Here is a 22,307-nt window from a genome sequence, read left to right as displayed (position 1 = left end):
GGAGAGAAACTCTGTTTGGCTGTAGCTCCTGAGTGGGCCTGGGTGGGGCATCTCTGGGGGAGAAGGGGAGGAAGGACAGTGGGCTGTGGTTGCTGGGAGGGGAGATTTGGGGGCAGAGCCACCAGGAATTGACCAATGGGATAGAGCTCCCGTATTTATTTTACTCCGGAGCCTGCGCTTTCAGATATCCGCCCCTGCCCGGTCCCCTCCCTCTCCCGCCTAGGACATAAAGAGCTCCAGGTGCGGGCCTCACCGCACTTCCTGTGGTCAGCAGCTGTCAGGCCAGCGTCGCTTTCCTCGTGTCCTCCGCCTCGCCATGACTTCCTACAGCTACCGGCAGTCCTCCGCCACCTCGTCCTTCGGGGGTCTGGGCGGCGGCTCCGTGCGCTTTGGAGCTGGGAGCACCTTCCGCGCGCCCAGTATCCACGGGGGATCAGGTGGCCGCGGCGTGTCCGTGTCCTCCGCTCGCTTCGTGTCCTCGTCTTCCGGGGGTTATGGTGGGAGCTATGGTGGTGGATCCCTGGGTGGGTCCGACGGGCTGCTGGCCGGCAACGAGAAGATCACCATGCAGAACCTCAACGACCGCCTGGCGTCCTACCTGGACAAGGTGCGCGCCCTGGAGCAGGCCAACGGGGAGCTGGAGGTGAAGATCCGAGACTGGTACCAGAAGCAGGGGCCCGGACCCTCCCGCGACTACAGCCCCTACTTCAAGACCATCGAGGACCTGCGTGACAAGGTGGGCGGCGACCCGTCTCCAGTGCACCTGCCGCGGTGGTGGTGGTGGGGGGCGCGGCCTGGGAAACCCAGCCCCGGGGGAGGGGGGGCGGGGTCCGTTAGGCCCCTGAGGGTGGGGCGGGGAGAACTAGGGGTGGTAGATGAGGTTGGATCCTGGAGCAGGAAGTGTTGACCTGAGAGGCAGACTGGGGCAGCTAAATGTGTGGGACCTGTAAGGGCGGTGGCCACCGGGTTGGGGGGTGCACCAGGCAGGAGGTAGGAGGGGCCGGTCCACTAGAGCAGAGAAAGGGGGTCGTTAGGGTGTAAGGAATGTTAGGGGATATGGAGAGATATAGACCCCGGGCTACTGCCTCATCTGGGGACTGCTTGGGATGTGTGTGTGGGGGGGAGGGGCTCTGTTCTATCTGCCAGTTCCTCCCTGTGTGTGAGGGGGTGCGGGGGGGGGGGCGGGGTTCGTACATTCCTCTTTGGCTAAGCAGGTCTGGCTTTTATCAAGCTCAAGCCTCCTCAGCCCATTCCTCATCTGCCCAGGGCCCACCCAGTCTTTCTAGAAGGTCTTTCTCCTGCCTGCTCCCTGTCTCCCTCCCTCCCACACCCTCACAGCAAAAGTTTCCTGAAACGGTTCTTACCTTTATTGTAAGTGATCTCTGATCTTTACATTGTGTTCTGTTGCATTAGAAAACTCTGCAGCTGGATGGAATGGTGCACACCTTTAATCCCAGAACTCAGGGAGTCAAGGAGGGAGGAGGAGGATGAGGGCAAAGCCAGCCTGGACTACATTGAGGGGCCTTGTCTCAAAATCAGGGCTGGAGAGATGGCTTAGCGGTTAAGGGGCTCGACTGCAAAGCCTAAGGACCCAGGTTCGATTCTCCAGGTCTCCTGTAAGCCAGATGCACAAGGGGGCGCACGCGTCTGGAGTTCGTTTGCAGTGGCTGGAGGCCCTGGTGCGCCCATATTCTCTCTCTTGCTCTTTCTGTCTGAAATAAATAAAAAAACATAAATCTTTAAAAAACTACAAACTGAACAAAACCAAAAACTATGCAAATTACTGTGCTCTTTGAATGACACGGAGTCCAAGAGTTTCAGTGAACAGTGACCTGGATGATGTGAAATGTACCCCTCCGGTCTGGTCAGAGAGTCTTCAGAATTGGGGTGAACTCAGGATTTCTACCCCCGTACAGCAACAGTGCTCACTGAGTGGGCAGCGAGGTTCAGAGGCTCCCATAGAGGGTGAGCTGTGGGCCTGGGGAGGTGGCGCAGTGAATAAAGTGCTTGCAGTGAAAGAGTGAGGACCAGAGTTCAGATCCCCAGAACCCAGTTAAAGCTAGGCTGGCAAGGCGGTCTGCCTCTAATATCAGGGCCCAAGAGGCTGGCAGAGGGGAACTCCAGGGCAGGGCAAGCTGGCTAGCTGTGTTTGTTGACTCTGAGAGTAAGTAAAGTACAGAGTGCTCAACGAAGACACCCAACATCAACATTTGACGTCCACACACATGTGGACATGTGTAAGCACTGATACCCCACCCACACATGTACACACACACACACACACACACACACACACACACACAAAGGGAGAGACTCAAAGCAGGTGAGGGTAAGCGCTTTTCCATGCCTTTCTACATCTGGTTTTTTAGACCCTCCTCAGGCCATTTGTTTTTCTCCTGCCTCCCTCCGCCCGATCTCTCTCACAGCGTGTCCTGTTCCAGTTCTGGGCATGGATTGATTTCATGGCTTCTCAGAGCAGGGCCCCAGTGAGCCGTGGCTGCGCGGCCAGTCCTGGCGTCTAGGGAGTTGGTGACTTTCCATTCTCTTCTTTCCCCTCCTCTGAGAAGAAAGTGGGTAGGCAGTGTTGGTTTGCCCAACTTTTGCCAATTGCCCACCCCCTCCCTTCCAGATTCTTGGTGCCACTATTGAGAACTCCAGGATCGTCCTGCAGATTGACAATGCCCGTCTGGCTGCAGATGACTTCCGAACCAAGTGAGTGGCTCTGCTTTCGGGATGGGGGTGGGGGCTGCAGTAGCCAGTCAGGTGGTGGAGAGGAAGCTACCCTAGGCTGTTAGGCAGCTCCCAGCAGTTTAGGACTGGACTTTGCCCTTACCCACCCCTCCTGGTCTGAAGCAAGGCCTCAGGGACTCCTGAACCCTGGGGAAGCTGGCTGAGAGCAGAGCAGCTCTGGCCTGACTACCCCTGTCTTCTGGAAAGGTTTGAGACTGAGCAGGCCCTCCGGCTGAGTGTGGAGGCCGACATCAACGGCCTGCGCAGGGTGCTGGATGAGCTGACCTTGGCCAGGACAGACCTAGAGATGCAGATTGAAGGCCTGAAGGAGGAGCTGGCCTATCTGAAAAAGAACCATGAGGAGGTGGGTCCACCATGACCCAGCTATCCAGAGCTGAGCATGCTGTTTTTTTTTTTCCTGATCCATTGACAATGGTCATATATGCACCCTTAATATGGCCCTGGGTGGCGAATCACGACTCCCAAGTTCCCAGCAGGGCATGGTGACCTCCTCAGTCTAATCCTCTGTGCTGGCTACTATATCTACACCTCAAAACCAGCCTCCTTTTGGTCCAGGTGGGTGGGAGACATGACCAGGTCCAGCATGTTTAGGTCCTGATGTGCCCACCTCTGCTTTTCTTTGCAGGAAATCAGTGCCCTGAGGAGTCAGGTGGGCGGCCAGGTCAGTGTGGAGGTGGACTCTGCTCCAGGAATTGACCTAGCCAAGATCCTCAGTGACATGAGAAGCCAGTATGAAGTCATGGCCGAGAAGAACAGGAAGGACGCCGAAGCCTGGTTCACCTCTCGGGTACGTGGGGGACGCAGGTACCCTGTGAGAGGCAGCCGGGAGAGAGGTCTTGAGACCCCCCCAACCCACAGGGGAGCCCCAGTGCTTACTTTCCTCTCTGCTTTGTCTTGTCACAGACTGAGGAGCTGAACCGGGAGGTTGTGGGCCATACGGAGCAGCTCAAGGTGAGCAAGTCGGAGGTCACCGACTTGCGACGCACCCTCCAGAGCCTGGAGATCGAGCTGCAGTCTCAGCTCAGTATGGTGGGTGTCTGTACCCCGGGGACCCGTGCACTTATGTCCTCACCTTCCCACCCACCCCCACCCCGGGGAAGCCTGGCTGGTGGCTGCGCCCGTGCCCTGCTGAGTCACATTCCCTCTTGCTCCCGCCAGAAAGCCTCCCTGGAAGGCACGCTGGCAGAGACCGAGGCCCGCTACGGAGCCCAGCTGGCGCAGATCCAGGGCGTGATCAGCGGCATCGAAGCCCAGCTGAGTGATGTGCGTGCCGACATGGAGCGGCAGAACCAGGAGTACCAGCATCTCATGGACATCAAGTCGCGGCTGGAGCAGGAGATCGCCACCTACCGCAGCCTCCTGGAGGGCCAGGACGCCCACTACAACAATCTGCCCACCCCCAAGGGCATCTGAGCTGGCTCCTGCCTTCCTGCAGTGGGGCACCCTCTGGGAATGGGTGGGAGTTGGGCAGGGATCCTAAGCCCAGCTCTTCCTCTGACCTGTCAATAAAACCTGACTGCTCGTCCATGGAGAGATGGGTTGGGGCTATCTAGATTTTATCTGAGCCTGAGTCCACCCTTTCCCAGGAAAGGCACTGGTACACTGGTGGTGATGCCAATTCTTACTTGCACGGGTCATTTATCCAGTGCGTTCTTTACACCAGCTTGTGAGTTACGTATGCACTTAAGCATGGCTTCCGTTTCAGAGCGAGACAAGCTGAGGGTTGGGGGAGTGGGCGTATATACAACTGCTTAGTGCATGGAAAAGATGGGACTCGCACCATCTCAGATTTTGTTTCCATTGCACTCCCTTGGGTTGGGCAGTGTGTGCACGCGTGCATGTGCGTGTGCATGTACGTGTGTGTGAAATGGATGTGATTTGAACATCTAGTATGTGCCATTAATGAAGTCAGCTTTTAAAAGGTGAGAGGAACTTTTAGATCAGGAAATTGGTTCAGAGAGCTTACATACTTCTCCAAGGCCACACAGCAGCTGCAAGAAGCAACCAGAGCTAGAACCCGAGCTGTCTGATTCTTGTCTTATGGGGTCACCCGTGCCCAGGTGGTCTCCTGGAGTTGGCATCATTTGTGCCAGTCCTGCCCCTGTGATGACACAGGACAGGGATTCCCTGTGATGGTTTTCCTTCATACATTTCTCTACTTAACCTACACTGGGACTTTGGGGTCAGACATTCCACTTAAAAGCAGAGCTGGAGAGGGCGTCCCTGTAGGCGAGCGTCTGTGCAGGCACCGACAAAAGTCCCATGCCTGGGCCCAGAGCCTGGAATGGGACCTAGCTGTGACCCAGACCTCCCACACAGCCCCTCTCCTGGCCCCGGGCCCCTCTGAAGGTACAGCGTGCCTCTTCCTGGTATGGCTCTGCCCCTGAGTGGGTATGGTCCTGCCCCTGTGGGTTATAGCTCGGCTGCCAAGAGCTGAAGCCAACTCAAGGCAAACAAATCAGGGCTTTGGCTGAGGGGTGCAGGCCCCAGGGGTGGGGTGGGGGTGGGGAGGAGGCAAATGGGGGACACTTGTGCCACTCCCCACTGCCAGCTGAAGTCTATGGGTTGTCCGGTAGAGTGCTCCTTGCCCTCTGCAACGCCTCATGATAACCGGGAAGGGGGCGCTATTTGCCCCTTTCCCCTGTGACTCCTGGGTTCCTCAGCTTGGCACCCAGTCACTGGGCTGGTTGGGACTCTGTGATCCCAGAGTCCTGCTTTTTCCTGGCCTTGCTCAGCCTGGCACCAGGAGCCCCTCTTGTACCTAGTGCTGGGGCATCTCCCTCTACCCTCCTCCACCTTCCAGACCCTTCTCCTTAGCTTCTCAGGATGCCCTGGAACTGGGCTCCGAGGCCAGGCTGCGCTGCAAGCTGGGACTGCTCAGAGGTGCTTGTCCCTGGCTCATGAAAGCCTCTCTCAGCTGAGAGCACGTTCTGCCCCAGGGGCTCCTGAAATAACGGAGGGGGGGGGGCGGGCCCACAAGAAATTCCACAGGTTGTCTGGGGTAGAAGACCTCCAGGCAGGTTGTGGGGAAGGGAGCTTTCCTTTGCGAGCGCAGGTTGGGCGCACTTTGCTGTCTCAGCCCCAGAAAGCTGTTTCTAAAGAGACCTGGGAGAGGAAGCCAGCGGAGTGTAGGGGGATTCAGAGAGAGGTGGGAATCATAGCCCAGAGCTGCCCACGTGGGGAAAGGAAAAGGGGGCATGGAGGTGAGGCAGGTTGTGTATTCTACCTCTGGGACCTCCTTAGTGGAGACAGGAGACCTGTGGATAGAATCTAATGTCTATGGAGACTACATGTGCCATCGAATGATCACTAGGCCTCTGGGGCTGCGTGTGGTCAGTGTTGAAGTCTCATTGAAGATCACCAGCCAGGCTTAAGGAGGTCAGGTTATTCCTAGGTGCAGAATCCATCTCTGGCAGGGGAAGGGTCTGCTCTATGGGCAACTGTCTGGCTCAGCGGGCAAAGGACAGAAATGGGCACACATCCAGTCTGCTGGTGAAGAGGTCCCAGGCTCTGCCCTACCTCTGTTCACAAAAGCTCTGTGGACTGAGATGAGGGAATGTGACCAGGGAGTCTAGAAGGCAGGTGCCATGCCTGGCCTGGATCAGAGAGCAGGCGGGAAAGCCACTCCAGGGGCTGCTAGAGGAGAGACAGTGTGGAATGGTTGGGCTCCAGCGCTCCCTCACCCTGGGGTGATGGACGGTTAATTGTTCTATGTGTTAATTGCTGGGGCCTCCATGTCTGCAGAGGCTTTAATGAGCTCTCGCTGATCTGGGTTTGATTATTTTCCTTTCTGAGGAAGAGACGATATTCTCCCACCCACGAGACAATACCGCACTGTCTGGACCCTGCGCTAGGAGGCCTGGCTCACCCCGAGGCTGTGTGGGGAAGGGCTACTCTGCCACCCAGGCCCGCAGCTCTCCCTCCAACTCAGTGGATCTCTTCCTTAGGGGATGCAGGACGTGTATGAGTCCTGGCCGGCACCCTTTCTGGGTGTCTCTTCACACTAATGTCACCTCCTTGGATTCCAGTTCCTCTTTCTTCTCTCCTTTCCCTCCCCCTCTCCCTCCTTCCCTCCCTTCCTTCCTCTTTCATCCATTATTCCTTTTTCTTTCCTTCCTTCTTTCTTCTTTCATCCATTATTCATTTTTCCTTCCTTCCTTCCCTTCTTCCTTCTTTTCCTTCTTCCTTCCTTCCTTCCTCTCTTCTACCCATTCTTTCTTCCTCTCTTTCATCCATTCTCCCTTATTTCCTTCCTTCCTTCTTTTCCTCCCGCTTCCTTTCTTGCTTCCTGCCTTTCTTCCCTCCTCTCCCCCTCCCTCCCTCCCTCCCTCCCTCCCTCCCTCCCTCCCTCCCTCCCTTGACATGGTCTTATACATTCCAGGCTGGGATCCAACTCCCATGTTGAACTTCTGGTCCTCCTGCCTCTACCTCCCCAGCCCTGGAATTACGGGCCTGGGTCACCACACCTGCTTTATTTGGCGCTAGCATGGGTCACAGGGCTTTCGTAGTGCCTGCTAGGCAAGCACTACATCCATGGCCCCGAGTCCCAATTTTATTTTTTCTAAAACTCGGGTGGAGGCTAACCTCTGTGTCCTAGGGATTAGAGGGGATAGTGAACGCAACATGCTTTGCAAATCACAAAGTGTTTTGTGGAAGTGGAGATTTGTCATGAGAGTAAAACTCAGGGCCACCTGATGGTCTCCTGAAGCTTGCTCCTGGAGCAGGCTGTTGCTGAACACACCCGGGCTCAAAGGCATGACCTGATGCCCAAGGACAGAGTTCCTCCTGCTGAGAGCACTGGGGAGACCCCGGTGCTGGACCTGCAGCTTGCCATTACCCTGCTGGGGTGATGGGGCATCAGGAGGAGGCTGGATGGTGATCTTGGGTCTCAGATCTTCTGGAATGGACCACCAAGAAGCTGAGCCTTAGGAAACAACATGTACAAAGTCTCACTGTGTCATTGGCAGTGGCCCGAGGGACTCCAGAGTCCTGTCTGTGACCCTATGCAGTAGCCCCTTTGGACTTTAGCCCAGAGGGTTCCCCTCTCCATTCTCAGGCTTTCTGTAAGCTTGGGAGCGAGGGCTAGAGGGCTGGCCATGTGTGCAGGTGGGGCTGCCAACAGGTACCAGTGTCCCTGTGGCAAGGACCCTTTTGAGTGTGTGGCCGTCCTCTCTGGCCTCAGTCCCCTGTGTGACTGATGTCTTGGCCTCGGAGGATTCTGGTGCCTTCCACCTTCCTGCTGGTCTCCCCGCATCCTCCCTCCTCATGACACTCAGGCGCGTAGAGCCACCTCTCTTCAGCCAGCTGTGCTGGGCAGGATAAGTGGGGGTTAACCTAGCTCTGCTAAGCAGCAACATGCCTCTTGCTGGGGAAGGCGGGGGCTTTCTGGTACTTGCCCGGGTCTTATCTGCAGAGGTTTGCCCCAACTCGTCCCTGGAGCAGGCAAAGGTTCAGTGACATGTGCAGTTGGCAGGTGGCAGGATTATCAATCAGACCCTTGTCAGCTGGGGCCTTTGGGGCTTTTGTGTGCTAGCCAGGGCCATAGGGAGGAGCTGGAGAAGCAGAAGGGGGCTTTAGGAATTGGGGAGGTGGGAGAGATGGATGGAGGGAGGGAGGAGAGCATTCACAGCCCTGGGACAGACACTGACCTTTCTGGTTACTTCCACTGGAACTTGACTCAAGACCCCCCCACCCCAGTTCTCAGCCTGCGCCTGTGGACACTGCGTTCCCAACCTCAGCGGGGGAAGGAGAGTCTTCCGTTCTGTCTGAGTTCCCTAGGCTCCTGCATGGGTCCTTTGAGCAGGAGAGCACAGAGCAGTGATGGGGGAAACCGAGAGCAAGGACGTGTCCACCTGGGGCTGAGGCTCGCAGGCTGGGGTGTGCATGCGTGTGTGTGTGTGTGTGTGTGTGTGTGCGTGTGTGTGCGTGTGTGTGATGTCCATCCGGAGGCCCAGCTGGCCTGCAGCTCTAACGGGCTGGGACAGGCAGAGAGGCCTTGGGAACGTGGCTGTGGTGAGAGCTCTTCGCTGCTGTCTCTTAGAGTGAGAGAGGAACCTGTAATCCAAGTGTTAAAACCATGGCCCGGGGCAAAACACCATTAATTCTGAATCATCTCTTTTGTTGCATTTAAAAAAGAAAGAAAAAAAAAAAAAGAAAGAAAATCTCCCCAGGAGCCACGAGGAGGTGGGCAGGAAGCTGTTTTTGTCAGGAGGGCAAGGAGTTGGCTCCACTTGGGGGAGGAGACCAGGCCCACACCCCTCTGAGGGGTATATAAGGCGCCCCGGGCTGGGGCAACAGTGCTGCGGTCTGGTTTAGCCAAGCCCGGTGCAGCATCCCGTTCCTGCTTGCTGAGAACTCACTGCCTGACCATGGCTACCGCATTCTTGCAGACTTCTTCCTCCACCTTCGGGGGTGGTTCGACCCGGGGGGCTTCCCTCCGGGCTGGGGGAGGTGGCTTTGGTGGGGGAAGTCTGTATGGGGGCGGTGGGAGCCGCCTGTCCGTGGCTTCTGCTAGGTTTGTCTCCTCAGGCGCCGGAGGGGGCTACGGGGGCGGCATGAGCTGCGGCTTTGGCGGCGGTTTCGGAGGTGGCATCGGCGGTGGCTTTGGCGGAGGCCTCGGGGGTGGCTTCGGTGACTTTGGAGGTGGCGATGGCGGGCTTCTCTCTGGCAACGAGAAGATCACCATGCAGAACCTCAACGACCGCCTGGCGTCCTACCTGGACAAGGTGCGCGCCCTGGAGCAGGCCAACGGGGAGCTGGAGGTGAAGATCCGAGACTGGTACCAGAAGCAGAGCCCAGCGAGCCCGGAGCGCGACTACAGCCCCTACTTCAAGACCATAGAAGAGATCCGGGACAAAGTAAGTGCCCGGATGTCAAAGAGAGTGAATGGGTGGTCTGTAAGGTCACTATCGACCGCTGACCAAGGAGAGTCTTCTACTGCCTGGGCAGTAACTGCCTGGTGTGCAACCTGGGCAAAGGCAGGATGCCCCTGGTTCCTGGGTGCAGATGGGCGGGGGGGGGGCGTGCACATCTGTTTGGCAGTGTCAGAGGAGGGAGGAGTGTCAAGCATCCATCCATGGGACACTGAAAAGGCATTTACAGACAGCAACTGCTCCTTGACCCACACATCTTGTGGGGCTTTTAAAATTTTTTTTTGTTTTATTTTTATTTATTTATTTGACAGCCACAGAGAGAGAAAGAGGCAGATAGATAGAGAATGGGCGCGCCAGGGCCTCCAGCCACTGCAAACAAAAGAACTCCAGATGCATGCACCCCCTTGTGCATCCGGCTTATGTGGGACTTGGGGAACTGAGCCTTGAACCGGGGTCCTTAGGCTTCACAGGCAAGCGCTTACCCGCTAAGCCATCTCCCCAGCCCATTGCAGGGCTTTTTGTCTTGTGTTTTTTACCTTCCTTGCTAGAATAGTGTTCAAGTGTAACTTCATGAACCTTAAGGGCCAGAATCACTTGCTTCAGCCTTTGGCGTATATTTAGTGTTGGAAGCATCACTGGGGCGTAGCTGGGCGTGGTGGCGCATGCTTTTAATCTCAGCACTCGGGGAGGCTGAGGTAGGAGGATTGTTGTGAGTTCAAGACCAGCCTGAGACTACATTGTGAATTCTAGGTCAGTCTGGGCTAGAGTGAGACCCTTACATCAAAAAACCCCAGCCAACCAACCAAAGAAAACACCCAGCCATCATTGGGACTTAGGAGACCTGGGAATCCCATATAGGCTCAGTCACACCCTCACCTTCCCTTTTACCCACTGGGTCTGGTTTCCTCATCTATAAATGCCGCCCCCCCCCACTTTTGTTGCTCTCAGGTTTATATTGGTTGGAATGTTCTGGAGACCCAGGGTTGTGTCAATGTGTGTGTGGCAGTGTGTGTTTGAGAGGGCTTTCATCCGCGTCCACTCTACCCGCAACAGCACAGCCTTGGCCAGTCAGGTCGCACAGGGAGTTCCTGGCCACGCTGCCCCCTTGGTCTCCTATGCTATGGAGGTGTCCCAGGGAGGGTGGCACGGGTCAGTGCAAGCAATGTGCGCCGGAGGTGAGGCTGGGCTCTCAGTGCCCCTCAGGGGATCTATGGTGGGTGGCATAGCAGAGGTGGTTGCTGGCAAAAGGGATGTTAGACATAGTATGGGAAGGCAGCATCCCTCGGGGCACAACAACTCCCTCCTATCTCCTGTAGATCCTGGCTGCCACCATCGACAACTCGCGGGTCATCCTGGAGATCGACAACGCCAGGCTGGCAGCGGATGACTTCAGGCTCAAGTGTGTCCTTGCTGTCGTCCCCCCTTCCCGTATCACCCCCATCCACCTGGCTTTGCTCTTCCCTCAGCCTTCCTGACTTGGGGGCGCTCTCACTCCTCCCAGGTACGAGAATGAGCTGGCCCTGCGCCAGAGCGTGGAGGCCGACATCAACGGCCTACGCAGGGTGCTGGACGAGCTGACCTTGGCCAGGACGGATCTGGAGATGCAGATTGAAAACCTGAACGAGGAGCTGGCCTACATGAAGAAGGAGCACGAGGAGGTGAGAGCGGGGCGGGGCCTTGTGTGACGCAGGCGGCCGAGTGGGACGTTGGTCTTTTCTCATGGTTGGCTGGGAACTTGGGGCTTCAGAAGTGCATCCCCCCCCGCCCAATAAAAACCCCACCAGGGATCCCTACGGAGAGAAAGGGGCTTGATCCTCTGGGGATTTGGACCCAAGGCCATGCCAAGTGTGAACTGCAGGCTTCGTGAGCTCACACAAGGGCCTACTGTTTTGGAGGTCCTTGTTACAGTTGCCAGCGTCAAGGAGCTCATGGGATCCACCCTCTTCCTGCGCATGGGGAGCAGAGGTCAGGCTGGGGGGGGGGCCGTGCCAAGGTCACACCATGAGCTATTGACCGAGCTGGGACCAGTTCCGAGGACCCAGGTCTCTCGCCTCTGTCTTGTATGCTCTGTCTCCACGCGCGGGCTTTGTCCTCCTACAGGCGTTGAAGGAGTTCAGCAGCCAGCTGGCCGGCCAGGTCAACGTGGAGATGGACGCGGCACCCGGGGTGGACCTGACCCGCATGCTGGCTGAGATGAGGGAGCAGTACGAGGCCATCGCAGAGAAGAACCGTCGGGATGCCGAGGCCTGGTTCTTCAGCCAGGTGGGCTTGACCTCCTGGCCTTGCCCTTGCTCCTGTTCCTCAGTCCCCAGGCCTCTGGGGAAACCCAAGGGGGTGGTGGTGGCTCATGTCTCTTGTGTGTGTAATGTGTAGACTGAAGAGCTGAACAAGGAGGTGGCTTCCAACACAGAGATGATCCAGACCAGCAAGACGGAGATCACAGACCTGAGACGCACCTTGCAGGGGCTGGAGATTGAGCTGCAGTCTCAGCTCAGCATGGTACAGCCACCCCTGTCCTCTTGGGTGACGGATGTGCCCATCTTCCGCTGCTAGAGAAGCCTCAGTCCCCCGTTGGTGGTCATGCTGGGTGCTCTATCCCTTCCCTCCCACTCTGCCCTTGGTGAGCTCCCTGCTAGCCTGATGTGTCAATGGATTCGCTGCCCCACCAGAAAGCTGGGCTCGAGAACTCGCTGGCAGAGATCGAGTGCCGCTACGCCCTGCAGCTGCAGCAGATCCAGGGGCTCATCAGCAGCATCGAGACCCAGCTGAGCGAGCTCCGCAGCGAGATGGAGTGCCAGAACCAGGAGTACAACATGCTGCTGGACATCAAGACGCGGCTGGAGCAGGAGATCGCCACCTACCGCAGCCTGCTCGAGGGCCAGGATGCCAAGTAGGGACACGTGGGCAGGCAGAGGAACAAGGATGGTTGGACTGGGGCGCGGGGCCACGTGAGGGGGACAGCAAGGGTATCCTCAAGAGCCGCACCGTAGAATGGAAAGAGACCTAAGAGGTGCTTGGGGTCTGTGCTCTAGTCTTTAAAAATTTTGTTTATTTTATTTTGGGAGAGAGAGAGAGAATGAGTGCATCAGGGCTTTCAGATATTGCAAATGAGCTCCAGATGCACATGCCCCCTTGTCTATCTGGCTTACATGGGTCTTGGGGAGTTGAACCTGGGTCCTTTGGCTTTTCAGGCAAGTGCCTTAACCACTAAGCTAACTCTCCAGCCCTGTGCTCTTCTAGTCTTTAGCCGTTACCTTGGGCACGTCACGTTACCTCTGTGAACCCGTGCTTCTCCTGTAAACAATGTAGGTTAGGCAAGCCACTAAGGGTTAATGTTTCTTCCAGCTAGTGTGTGAAATAGAGCAGACGTCACTACAGATTAGAGTGTGTCTGCTGCGGAGGTGGCAGGCCTCATAGGCCACAGGATGTTCCAGCCCCCGGGGAAGTGAGGTGTGAGGTGGGGGCTAGAGAGGACTGCTCATCATTCACCGGGGGCTTCCCTTTGGGAGACCAGAGCTTTTATTTTATCTTATTTTATTTTTTTGCTAACATCCATTGGCCCTTTTCTTTTAGGATGGCTGGCGTGGGCGTCAGGGAAGGTAGGAAGGCCTCACTCTCCTGGTGCGGGTGGGGAGTAGACTATTGAAGCGGTCATTCTGGTTGGAAGGGGGGAGGAAGGAGAAAAGACCAAACACATCCCAGTAGGGTGGGGGCCCTCCCATTCTAGGATACACCCCTTTCCTGTGGCACCCTCTTTAGACCCCAGGTACAGTTGACGTGGAAGGTTCCTGAGAATATTTCAGGATGAGCAGGTTTTATCTGGGGCCTGTCTCTCCCCCAGAACCCACCTTCGTACACCTGTGGCGGGCTGCCCACGGTCACCCCTGCTCATGCGCAGCTTAGAAAGTGCATCATTGCTCACCGCCAGGCTTACCTACCGTCACCGCAGCTCGCCTGTGATTGTGATGAGTCATTCACCAGGCAGCTCCGGCGGGATTGGCCTGTGGCCATTCTCAAGGGTGCTGTCCATCTTTCCCAGAGCCTAGCCTGGTTCCCTGTTACCTCAGGGGAGAGAGAGAGACAGAGAGATTTGAGAGAGAGGAGAGAGGAGAGAGAGGAGGTTCCCCATGCTGAAGCCTACTCCATGTTTCAGCAGCCTCTCTGGGAGGCGGAGGCGGCGGCAGCAGCGGCAGCAGCAATTTCCGCGTCCATGTGGAGGAGACAGTGGATGGAAAGGTGGTTTCCTCCCGCAAGAGGGACATCTAAGTGCCCAGCACACGAAACGACCCTTGTCACTCCTGCCATTCCCAGACCGCGCGGGAAGCAAACCTCAGCCCCTGCCTTCAGAAGATGATCTGCGGAAGAGGGGTCCCTCCGTTTTCCAGTTTGGGGCTCTGCATAATTCTCTCCCCTCTAGCTTTTACCTCCTTTTGAGCACTGAGGTACAAGAAGCAGCTGACCTGAATGAGTAGCAAGCTCATTTCTATGGTCTATTCCTTCAATAAAGAACACCTTTTTTCGTTTTTGCAAATATCTTTTGGTCTTGTGCCAAGTTTTTTTTGGTGGGGTCCTGATCGGCCTCCAAGCCCAGAGGCAGGCTGGGACCCATTCTGACATCCGCCACCCCGCAGCTCTTTCCCCCAGCGAGCAGACATAGTTCAGTCTTCGCCGTGCAGATTGCTCCAGGCCCAGAAGACTGCTTGCTCTTTTGCCTTATCCCATGGTGGTGGGGGTGGTGGGGGGACTGTGGGGTTGGGGCTGATTCCCTAGGGCACTTTGGGGTACCTAGCACAGAACACAACATGTCTAATAATTATTTTCCAAGTGACGGAGGTGACTGACGTTGTGCTAGGCACAGTGTGCTTGTTCCTTTTCTCACCGCTGTGACAAAATGCCTGATGAAAGCACCTTCAGGAAGGAAGGGTCTATTTTGGGTCACGGTTTGAGGGTACAGTCCCTCATGCAGGGAAGGCATCTTGGTAGGAGCGTGAAGCAGCTAGTCACATTGCATCTGTAGTCAAGAAGCAGCGAGTTAGGCTGGGGGATGGCCCCGTGGCTAAAGGTGCTTGCTTGTAAAGCTGGCCAGACTGGAGTTCAATTCCCAAGCCTGCCATGTAAGCCAGATGCAAAAAGTGGCGTGTATGGTGTTTATGCGAGAGGCCTTGGGGTGTGTGTGTGTGTGTGCGTGAGCGCGCGCGCACATACGTTAAAACAAACAAACAAACAGCTGTTGTGAATGCTGGTGCTCAGCTTGCTTTCTCTTAATTCAGGCTGGGATCCCAGCCTATGTAATAGTGCCCCCCACACCTAGGATAGATAGTCCCCACTTTAACCACATTAATATAGAAATCGCCTCACAGATATGGCCAGGGATTTCTCTTCTAGATGATTCTAGATTTCGTCAGTGCTCACTGTAGGTGGTCAGGATTGAGTCTTCTCTTAGAGATGAGGACCCTGACTGGAGGAAAGAAGGACTTGGTTGCCCTGGGGATGGGCGGTAAGCAGCTGGCTTGGGTCTCACACTTACGTGACTTATGATCAGGGTTTCCTCTGGGCTCCCAGGCCGTGGCTGTTCACAGCTTATCAAGGTCCTACTCCTGACTTCTCTTACGTCAGTCACATGCTGTTTGCATGCCCCCTTCTTTCTGGCTGGGTACAACCAACCTTCAAGGTGACCAGCTAGTTCCCATCTCTGCTTCCCTCTAAAACTGGACCCTACTTCCCTAAAAGCTGGTACCCCAAAGCCATGTAAAGTGCTCAGAGGGAAAGACATTGTCTCTAGTAAGTCCTCCCTGATTTTCCTTTTTCTTTTTTGGTTTTTTGAGGTAGGTCTCATTTTAACCCAGACTGATCTGAAATTCACCATGTAGTCTCAGGCTGGCCTTGAACTCACACCAATAATCCTACCTCTGCCTCTCAAGTGCTGGGACTAAAGGTGTGTGCCACCATGCCTTGCTTCCCTGATTTTTTTCTTTCTTTCTAAGCTTAAGAAGTATGAAGCAGGAGCTGGGGAGATGGCTCAGAGATTTAAGCACTTGCCTGCAAAGCCTGGTGGCCAGGGTTCAATTCCCCAGATGCACAAAGTGACACATGCATCTGGAGTTTGTTTGCGGTGGCTGGAAGGTTTGTTGCGCCCATTCTCTCTTTCTTCTCTCTGCTTGCAAATAACTAAAAATATTTTTTAAAAAGTATGAAATAATACTAGCCCCTGTTGCCTTTCTTGATCCCAATGCCTGCTTTTCCCTCAGTGTTTCCTCTTGGGATCTACTGGAACAGCAGTATCCAGGAACCCTGGCCTGTTGCTTTGGGTCCGGGGCTGGCTCCTCTGAGCTCTGCATTTCACAGCTCTGAACAGAGGCAGGAAAGGAGGAAGCAGGGAGGACCAGGGCCTCAGCTAGGCTGGGTCAGGTCCTGAGGAGAGGGTTAGAGACAGAGAGGGAGTCTTTGAGTCTTTGAGTCCTGCTTGCTGGGAAGAGCAGATTGGAGGCAGCTCTGTTCTCCTGACAATCTGATCTTCCCAAGGGAAGAGCTGAGGGGGTCACCACTGTCTCACTGGGCAAAGCCGCTTTCCCACTGACCCTGGCTGCCTGCCGTTCTTGGGGAGACTGAATGGTCAATGTGTCTCCTAACATCCCAGGGTGACTGGATGAAATAGGACTTCCTGAGTGTCCGCAGTATGCTGGACGTCGCATTCCACGATAGCTAAGAATTCTCCCATTAGCCCTGTGAAGTGGGTATGGGACACCAGGGTCAGCTTCTGAAGAGGAAACTGAGGCCTGGGGATGTAATCTACTTGAATGGGGTCATACGGCAGAGATGGCCACGCTGGTGTGGGGGTGGGTGTCTCTGATTCAGACCCTTGGTTTTTCCTCTGATCTTACAAGGTAGTAGAAGCCTTTCTTAAGAGGGAGTGCTCACTAAAACCCATTCTTTTTTATTTTTAATTATTAATTATTATTATTATTATTATTATTTGAGGCAGGGTTTCACTGTAGCTCAGGCTGACCTGGAATTCACTATGTAGTTTCAGGGTGGCCTTGAACTCATGGTGATCCTGCTACCTCTGCCTTCCAAGTGCTGGGATTAAAGGTGTGCGCCACCATGCCTGGCTTATTTATTTATTTATTTGAGAGAGACAGACAGAAAGAGGCAGAGTAAGAGAGGGAGAGAGAGAGAATGAGTGCGCCAGGGCTTCCAGCTATTGCAAATGAACTCTAGACGCATTTGTCCCCTTGTGCATCTGGTTTATGTGGGTCATAGGAAATCGAACTGGGGTCCTTTGGCTTTGCAGGCAAATGCCTTAACTGCTAAGTCATCTCTCCAGCCCCCTGAAACCCATTTTTTTTTTGTTTTTTTTTTTGTTTTTAGAGGTATGGTCTCACTCTAGCTCAGGCTGACCTGGATTTCACTATGTAGTCTCAGGGTGGTCTCAAACTCACGGTGATCCTCCTACCTCTGCCTCCCCAGTGCTGGGATTAAAGGCGTGCGCCACCACGCCGGGCAGAAACCCATTCTTGACCTCAGGGGTTGTTCTGATGTCACAGGTCCCTGGCTGTCAGTCGGATCTTAACAATAGGCCTTCATTAGACTCTATGGCTTCAGCTCACTGCTGAAGCTTCACACCTCAGCTGCGATGTCCCCACCCTCCCCCAGTCTGGGAACAGCCTCTCCCAAGCTCTGCCCCCAGACCTCCGCGGCTCCAAGTAATGGAAGCCGGGGGCCTGGTTACAGCTCTGTCCCACTGACCTCTGGGCCTCTGTGGAGAGGTCTCAGGTCTTCTGAGCCAAGCCAGCAGGGCTCTTCTCCGCCTTTAGTTTGTAAAAGTCACCTCTTCAAAAGATGCTGTGAGCAAGGGAAGGTGCTGGACCCTGAGGTGGGGATGGGAAGGGGCAGAAGGAAGAGAAGTGACTTTATTGCCCCACAGTGCCTGCTTCCTGTTATTTCTTGTTTTTGGTTTCTTTGAGACACAGTCTCATATAGCCTGGGCTAGCCTCAAACTCCCTACATAGCTGAGGATCGGCTTGAGCTCTGGATACTCCTGCCTTTGCCTCCTGAATGGCTACAGGAGCTTGGAGTGCTCATTTTTGCTTTCCTGGGATCCCCATGGGGCTGTCATATAGGTCACTGGAACTTTCCACGCCCTGTCCCCAGCCTGACCCTAGAGATGCTTGGATCCTAGGATGGCTAATGCCTTGCTGAGCCCTTAAATAGTCTCTAGGCAGAGATGGCGCACCTTAGATGGCACACCTTCCGCCATCTCTGGGCTGAGGTCAGACTTGGTTTCCAGCCGAGGTAGGAAGCAGGCAGCAGTGGTGCCCCCTCCCTTCACTGCTGAGGAGGCTCTTAGGGCTGAGGGTGTGTCTTCCATGCAGGCTGGGCTTCTCAGAGCAAGCACGGGGCATGCCTGCCCTCCCTCCTCCAGCACAGCGGCTGGTCCCCCGCCTCTCTCTGGGTCTCAGTTTCCCCACCTTCTGCAGACTGAAGAGGCTGCATATAATGGCCATTAAGAGCCTCTGAGGTTGGGCTGGAGGGATGGCTTAGGGGTTAAGGAGTTCGCCTGCAAAGCCAAAGGACTCTGGTTCGATTCCCAAGGACCCACAATAGCCAGATACACGGGGGGGGGGGGAGGTGGGGGGAGGTGTGGGGGGATGGGGTGGGGGTGCATGGGTCTGGAGTTCATTTACAGTGGCTGGAAGCCCTGGGGTGCCTATTTTCTCTCTCAATCTCTTTCTCTGTCAAATAAATAAATATTACAAAAAAGAGTCTATGAGGTAATCAGTTCTTTGGGACTTCAGAGAAGAGCCTGGACTGAGGGATGGGTGAGAATGGACACTGAGCTGTTGGCGGGATCCTCAGCATGGGTGCTGCATAAATGTTGAGTTCCTTCGTGGGCTTGTATTTTTTTTTTTTTTTCCAAGGTGGGGAAGGGGTCTTGCTCTAGCTCAGGCTGACCTGGAATTCACTGTGTAGTCTCAGGGTGGCCTTGAACTCACGGCACTCCTCCTACCTCTGCCTCCTGAGTGTTGGGATTAAAGGCGTGTGCCGCCACATCCGGCTTTTCTTTCCTTTTTCCTTCTTGATAAACGTCTCTGGAATTCTCTAGACTTTTTTTTTTTTTTTTTTTTAATTGTATGAGGTGGTGTTCACGTGTGGTACGTGTGTGTGTGTGTGTGTGTGTGTATGCTAGGAGTTGATGCATGGTGTCTTCTTGGACTACTTTCCGCCTTATTTCATTTATTTACTTTGGGTTTTCGAGGTAGGGTCTCACTCTAGCTCAGGCTGACCTGAAATTCACTACATAGTCTCAGGGTGGCCTCGAACTCACGTCCACCTTATTTCTTGAGATCGCTTCTCTCCCTTGAACACAGAGCTCACTGTTTCAGCTAGTCTAGCGAGCCATCTTACTCTGGCTGGGACCTCCTTCTCTGCCTCTGGAGAGCTGGAGTTACAGGTGGGATGCTGTGCCCACCGGGTATTCATGCGGGAGATGGGTCTTCTCCAGTGTTTTGGGCATATGCCTTCCTGATGGTCGCCTTGAAGGGCAACTGGCAACATTGGGGAAAATAGCCTAGCGAAACAGCTCTTCTCCTGAGATTCGGAGATTGGGTGACCCTTCAGATGTCACTGTAGTGTGCCACACCTTCCCACCTGCACCCTTAGGCAAAGAATCCCCCAGATAGCTTCTCGGGTATTCACTGGGGCCTCCCTGCACCGGGAGCACTATTTGGAAATGTAACTGACAAGAATCCTGTCTTCATGAAACCCAGGACAGTGGGGGAGGGGGAAAGAAACAGGAACCACCTGCCTCGTGCTTGGTTACCGTGGGCGCCATGCTGGCCTCTGGAGCACAGCAGGAAGGAGGTGAAGCGGGCAGCGGTGCAGGGTGGGGGCCTGTGGTGGTTTGATGCAGGTGTCCCCCATAAACTTAGGTGTTCTGAATGCTAGGTTCCCAGCTGATGGAGATTTGGGAATTAATGCCTCCTGGAGGGAGTGTATTGTTGGGAGCAGGCTTATGGGTATTAAAGCCAGTTTCCCCTTGCCAGTGTTTGGCACACCCTTCTGTTGCTGTGGTCCACCTTACGTTGGCCAGGGGGTGATGTCCACCCTCTGCTCATGCCATCGTTTTCCCCTGCCATCGTGGAGCTTCCCCTCGAGCCTATAAGCCAAAATAAATCTCTTTTTTCCCAGAAGCTGCTCTTGGTTGGGTGATTTCTATGAGCAATGCGAACCGGACTGCAACAGGGCCCCGGAGGATTCTGGGATGGGTCACCGAATGATGAGCATGCGTTTCCTCACACGGGACAGGGAGGCAAGGGCAACCTTCCGCCGGCCCAGGGCCTCCTGCTCGTCGGGAATTTGGAAGTCTTACATACTCACCTAATGCCTGCTTTTCAGCTGAGGTGCTAGAGGGTTGAGCAACTTTCTTAAGGTCTCACAGCCAGTCTGTGACTAATGGAGGTTTGAAGTTCAGGTTCATCTCATTCCCAAGTCCTTGCCAAGTTGCTGGGAAGCCTGGGTGATATCTTTTAGATTTAGGCACCGTGGAGATGCAAGGGCCTGAGGAATTGAGCATAATCTTTTTTTTTTTTATTTAAAGAAAAATAATTAGGGACTGGAGAGATGGCTTAGTGTTTAAGGAATTTGCCTGCAAGCCAAAGGATCCAGGTTCGATTCTCTAGGACCCACATAAGCCAGAGCACCACGGGGCGCATGCATCTGGAGTTCATATGCAGAGGCTGGAGGCTCTGGCATGCCCATTCTCTCTCTCTCCCTCTTTCTCTCTCAAATAAATAAATAAAACATATTAAAAATATTTTTTTTTTATAGAGAGAAAGAGAAAAGAGGAGAGAGAGGGAGAGAATGAGCACTCCAGGGCCTTTGGCCATTGCAAATGAACTCTGGTTGCATGCGTCACCGTGTACATCGGACTTTATGTGGGTACTGGGGAATTGAACCCGAGTCCTTTGGCTTTTAAGCCACATCTCCAGCCCCAGGGATAATCTTGAGTGGATTTCTGAGTAGTTCTGCCGCAAGCAGGTATCTCTGAGGAGAAGGCCTGTTTTCAAGGCCTGGGTAAACTGTTGGGAGACAGTCTGTTTTTGAAGAGGGGACCCTTTTCATTGGGAAGCCTTGAGACCCCTCGGGATGTGGGTCAGCCATGCTGGGCTCTGGGCTCTGGGCTCTTTAGTGTCCGGGAAGAGAGGGAAGGGAGGCCTGAAATAAGCTCGACACTGCACTGGGGACAAGGTGTAATCCTCAACTTTGTGCACGAGTCACCGGGTGAGGCTGGTTGAGAACCAGAGACCAGGAAAGGCAGTGCGCTGAAGGAGATGTTGAGATGGTGTCCGTGTGACGCTCAGGAGAAGGTGGAGGACAGAGTCCTCTTGCATTTCTTGTTTCCCACTTTCCTGGGGCCTCAGTTTCCCCACTGTTGAAGAGAGGGCGTCGAATGGCCAAGTTCTTATTACAGCTCTGGCTGTGACGTCCTGGGTGGAATGAGTACCCGGCAAGTCCCTGCGCTTTGGCGCTCCGTCCAGGGACCCAGAGCATAGCGGCTGGCGCTGTCTCTGGGCGGCCCGGGCTGCCGGAGAAGCCTGAGCGCGGGAGGGCTGAAGGACGGCGTGCTTGCTTGCGTGATGGTGGAGCTAGTGCCGCATAAAATGGCTCAGAGACAGCTCACAGGGATGTGGACTTCGGAGCTAGTCGTTCAAATCTTACACTCGACACCATGAATTTTTGAGTTTGGACCAAATTTCTAATCTCTCTGAGCCTCAGTTTCCTCATTTAGAAAAAAAAAAAACCCAGAGGATGATATACACAGTAGAGTTGTTTTATTTGTGGAGTGTTCAACATAGTATCTAATGAATGTTATCTGGTATTAAAAAATATATTCTTGGGCTGGAGAGATGGCTTAGCGGTTAAGCGCTTGCCTGTGAAGCCTAAGGACCCCGGTTCGAGGCTCAATTCCCCAGGACCCACGTTAGCCAGATGCACAAGGGGGCGCACGTGTCTGGAGTTTGTTTGCAGTGGCTGGAGGCCCTGGTGCACCCATTCTCTCTCTCTCTCTCTCTCTCTTTCTCCCTACCTCTTTCTCTCTGTTGTTCTCAAATAAATAAATAAAATAAAAAACAAAAAATTAAAGAACAAAATCTTTGTATGCGTATGATGTGTACGTGTGTGTGTGTGTGTGTGTGTGTGTGTAGAGCAAGTGTGCCATAGTGTGTGTGTGGAGGCCAGAGGACGACCTCGGGTGCTGCCCTTGACTTCCACCTTGCTGGCGGCAGGTCCTTTTGTTGCTTAGCACTGCGTACAGCGGGCTGGCTGGCCGCTGGCTCCCGGCTCGGCTCCTGTCTTGCCGCCGAAGGACGGGGATTAGACACTTGCCACTGGGCCTGGCTTGTTGTGGGCTCTGAACTCAGGTTGTTACCCCGGCGTAGCAAGTGCTTGGACTCACAGAGCCATCTCCCCAGCCCTTGCCTTTTGCGTGTGCACTTGTGTGCAAGGTAATAGTCATGTGTGCAGGCCCAGGTGTGTGCTTGCACATGGAGGCCAGAGGTCAATGTCGGGTGTCACCCTCTCTCACTTCCCACGTTATTTACTGAGAAAAAGTCTGGCTGAACCCGGAGCGCACAGGTGTGGCTGGCCTAGCCACCAGCTTGCCCTGGGGGTCCCCCTGTCTCTGCT

The 22,307-nt window shown here is 54.7% G+C and overlaps 1 protein-coding gene across 3 annotated transcripts; it reads left to right on the top strand.

Moving 5' to 3' along the window:
• Positions 1–207: 207 nt before the first annotated feature.
• Positions 208–14,122, top strand: LOC101597286 (keratin, type I cytoskeletal 19). 3 transcript variants are annotated; one of them, XM_045158708.1, is made up of 9 exons: positions 208–559; positions 9,429–9,608; positions 10,940–11,022; positions 11,125–11,281; positions 11,724–11,885; positions 11,997–12,122; positions 12,293–12,513; positions 13,197–13,222; positions 13,780–14,122. In XM_045158708.1, the coding sequence occupies exons 1-9, from the start codon at positions 317–319 to the stop codon at positions 13,887–13,889; spliced, it is 1,308 nt and encodes a 435-aa protein (XP_045014643.1). In that variant the 5' UTR covers positions 208–316; the 3' UTR covers positions 13,890–14,122. The 3 variants fall into 3 exon arrangements, with proteins under 3 accessions (XP_045014643.1, XP_004655813.2, XP_004655458.2); XM_004655401.2 differs by lacking the exon at positions 208–559 and having other exon boundaries at positions 9,106–9,608; XM_004655756.2 differs by lacking the exons at positions 9,429–9,608; positions 10,940–11,022; positions 11,125–11,281; ... (3 more) ...; positions 13,197–13,222; positions 13,780–14,122 and adding exons at positions 2,630–2,712; positions 2,938–3,094; positions 3,377–3,538; positions 3,655–3,780; positions 3,910–4,282 and having other exon boundaries at positions 208–736.
• The last annotated feature ends 8,185 nt before the right edge of the window (positions 14,123–22,307 follow it).

Source organism: Jaculus jaculus, chromosome 9 (genome assembly GCF_020740685.1).
Source record: "Jaculus jaculus isolate mJacJac1 chromosome 9, mJacJac1.mat.Y.cur, whole genome shotgun sequence".
NCBI lineage: Eukaryota > Metazoa > Chordata > Mammalia > Rodentia > Dipodidae > Jaculus > Jaculus jaculus.
The sequence above is the reverse complement of the archived record's forward strand: the minus strand, read 5'-3'. Positions and strand labels throughout refer to the sequence as shown.

Excerpts from the sequence above, each read along its gene's own strand:
- LOC101597286 (XM_004655401.2), top strand. The coding sequence starts at position 9,120 with ATGGCTACCGCATTCTTGCAGACTTCTTCCTCCACCTTCGGGGGTGGT. Across the intron at positions 9,609-10,939 it reads TAGAAGAGATCCGGGACAAA|ATCCTGGCTGCCACCATCGA; the intron begins GTAAGTGCCCGG and ends TATCTCCTGTAG. Across the intron at positions 12,514-13,196 it reads CTCGAGGGCCAGGATGCCAA|GATGGCTGGCGTGGGCGTCA; the intron begins GTAGGGACACGT and ends CTTTTCTTTTAG.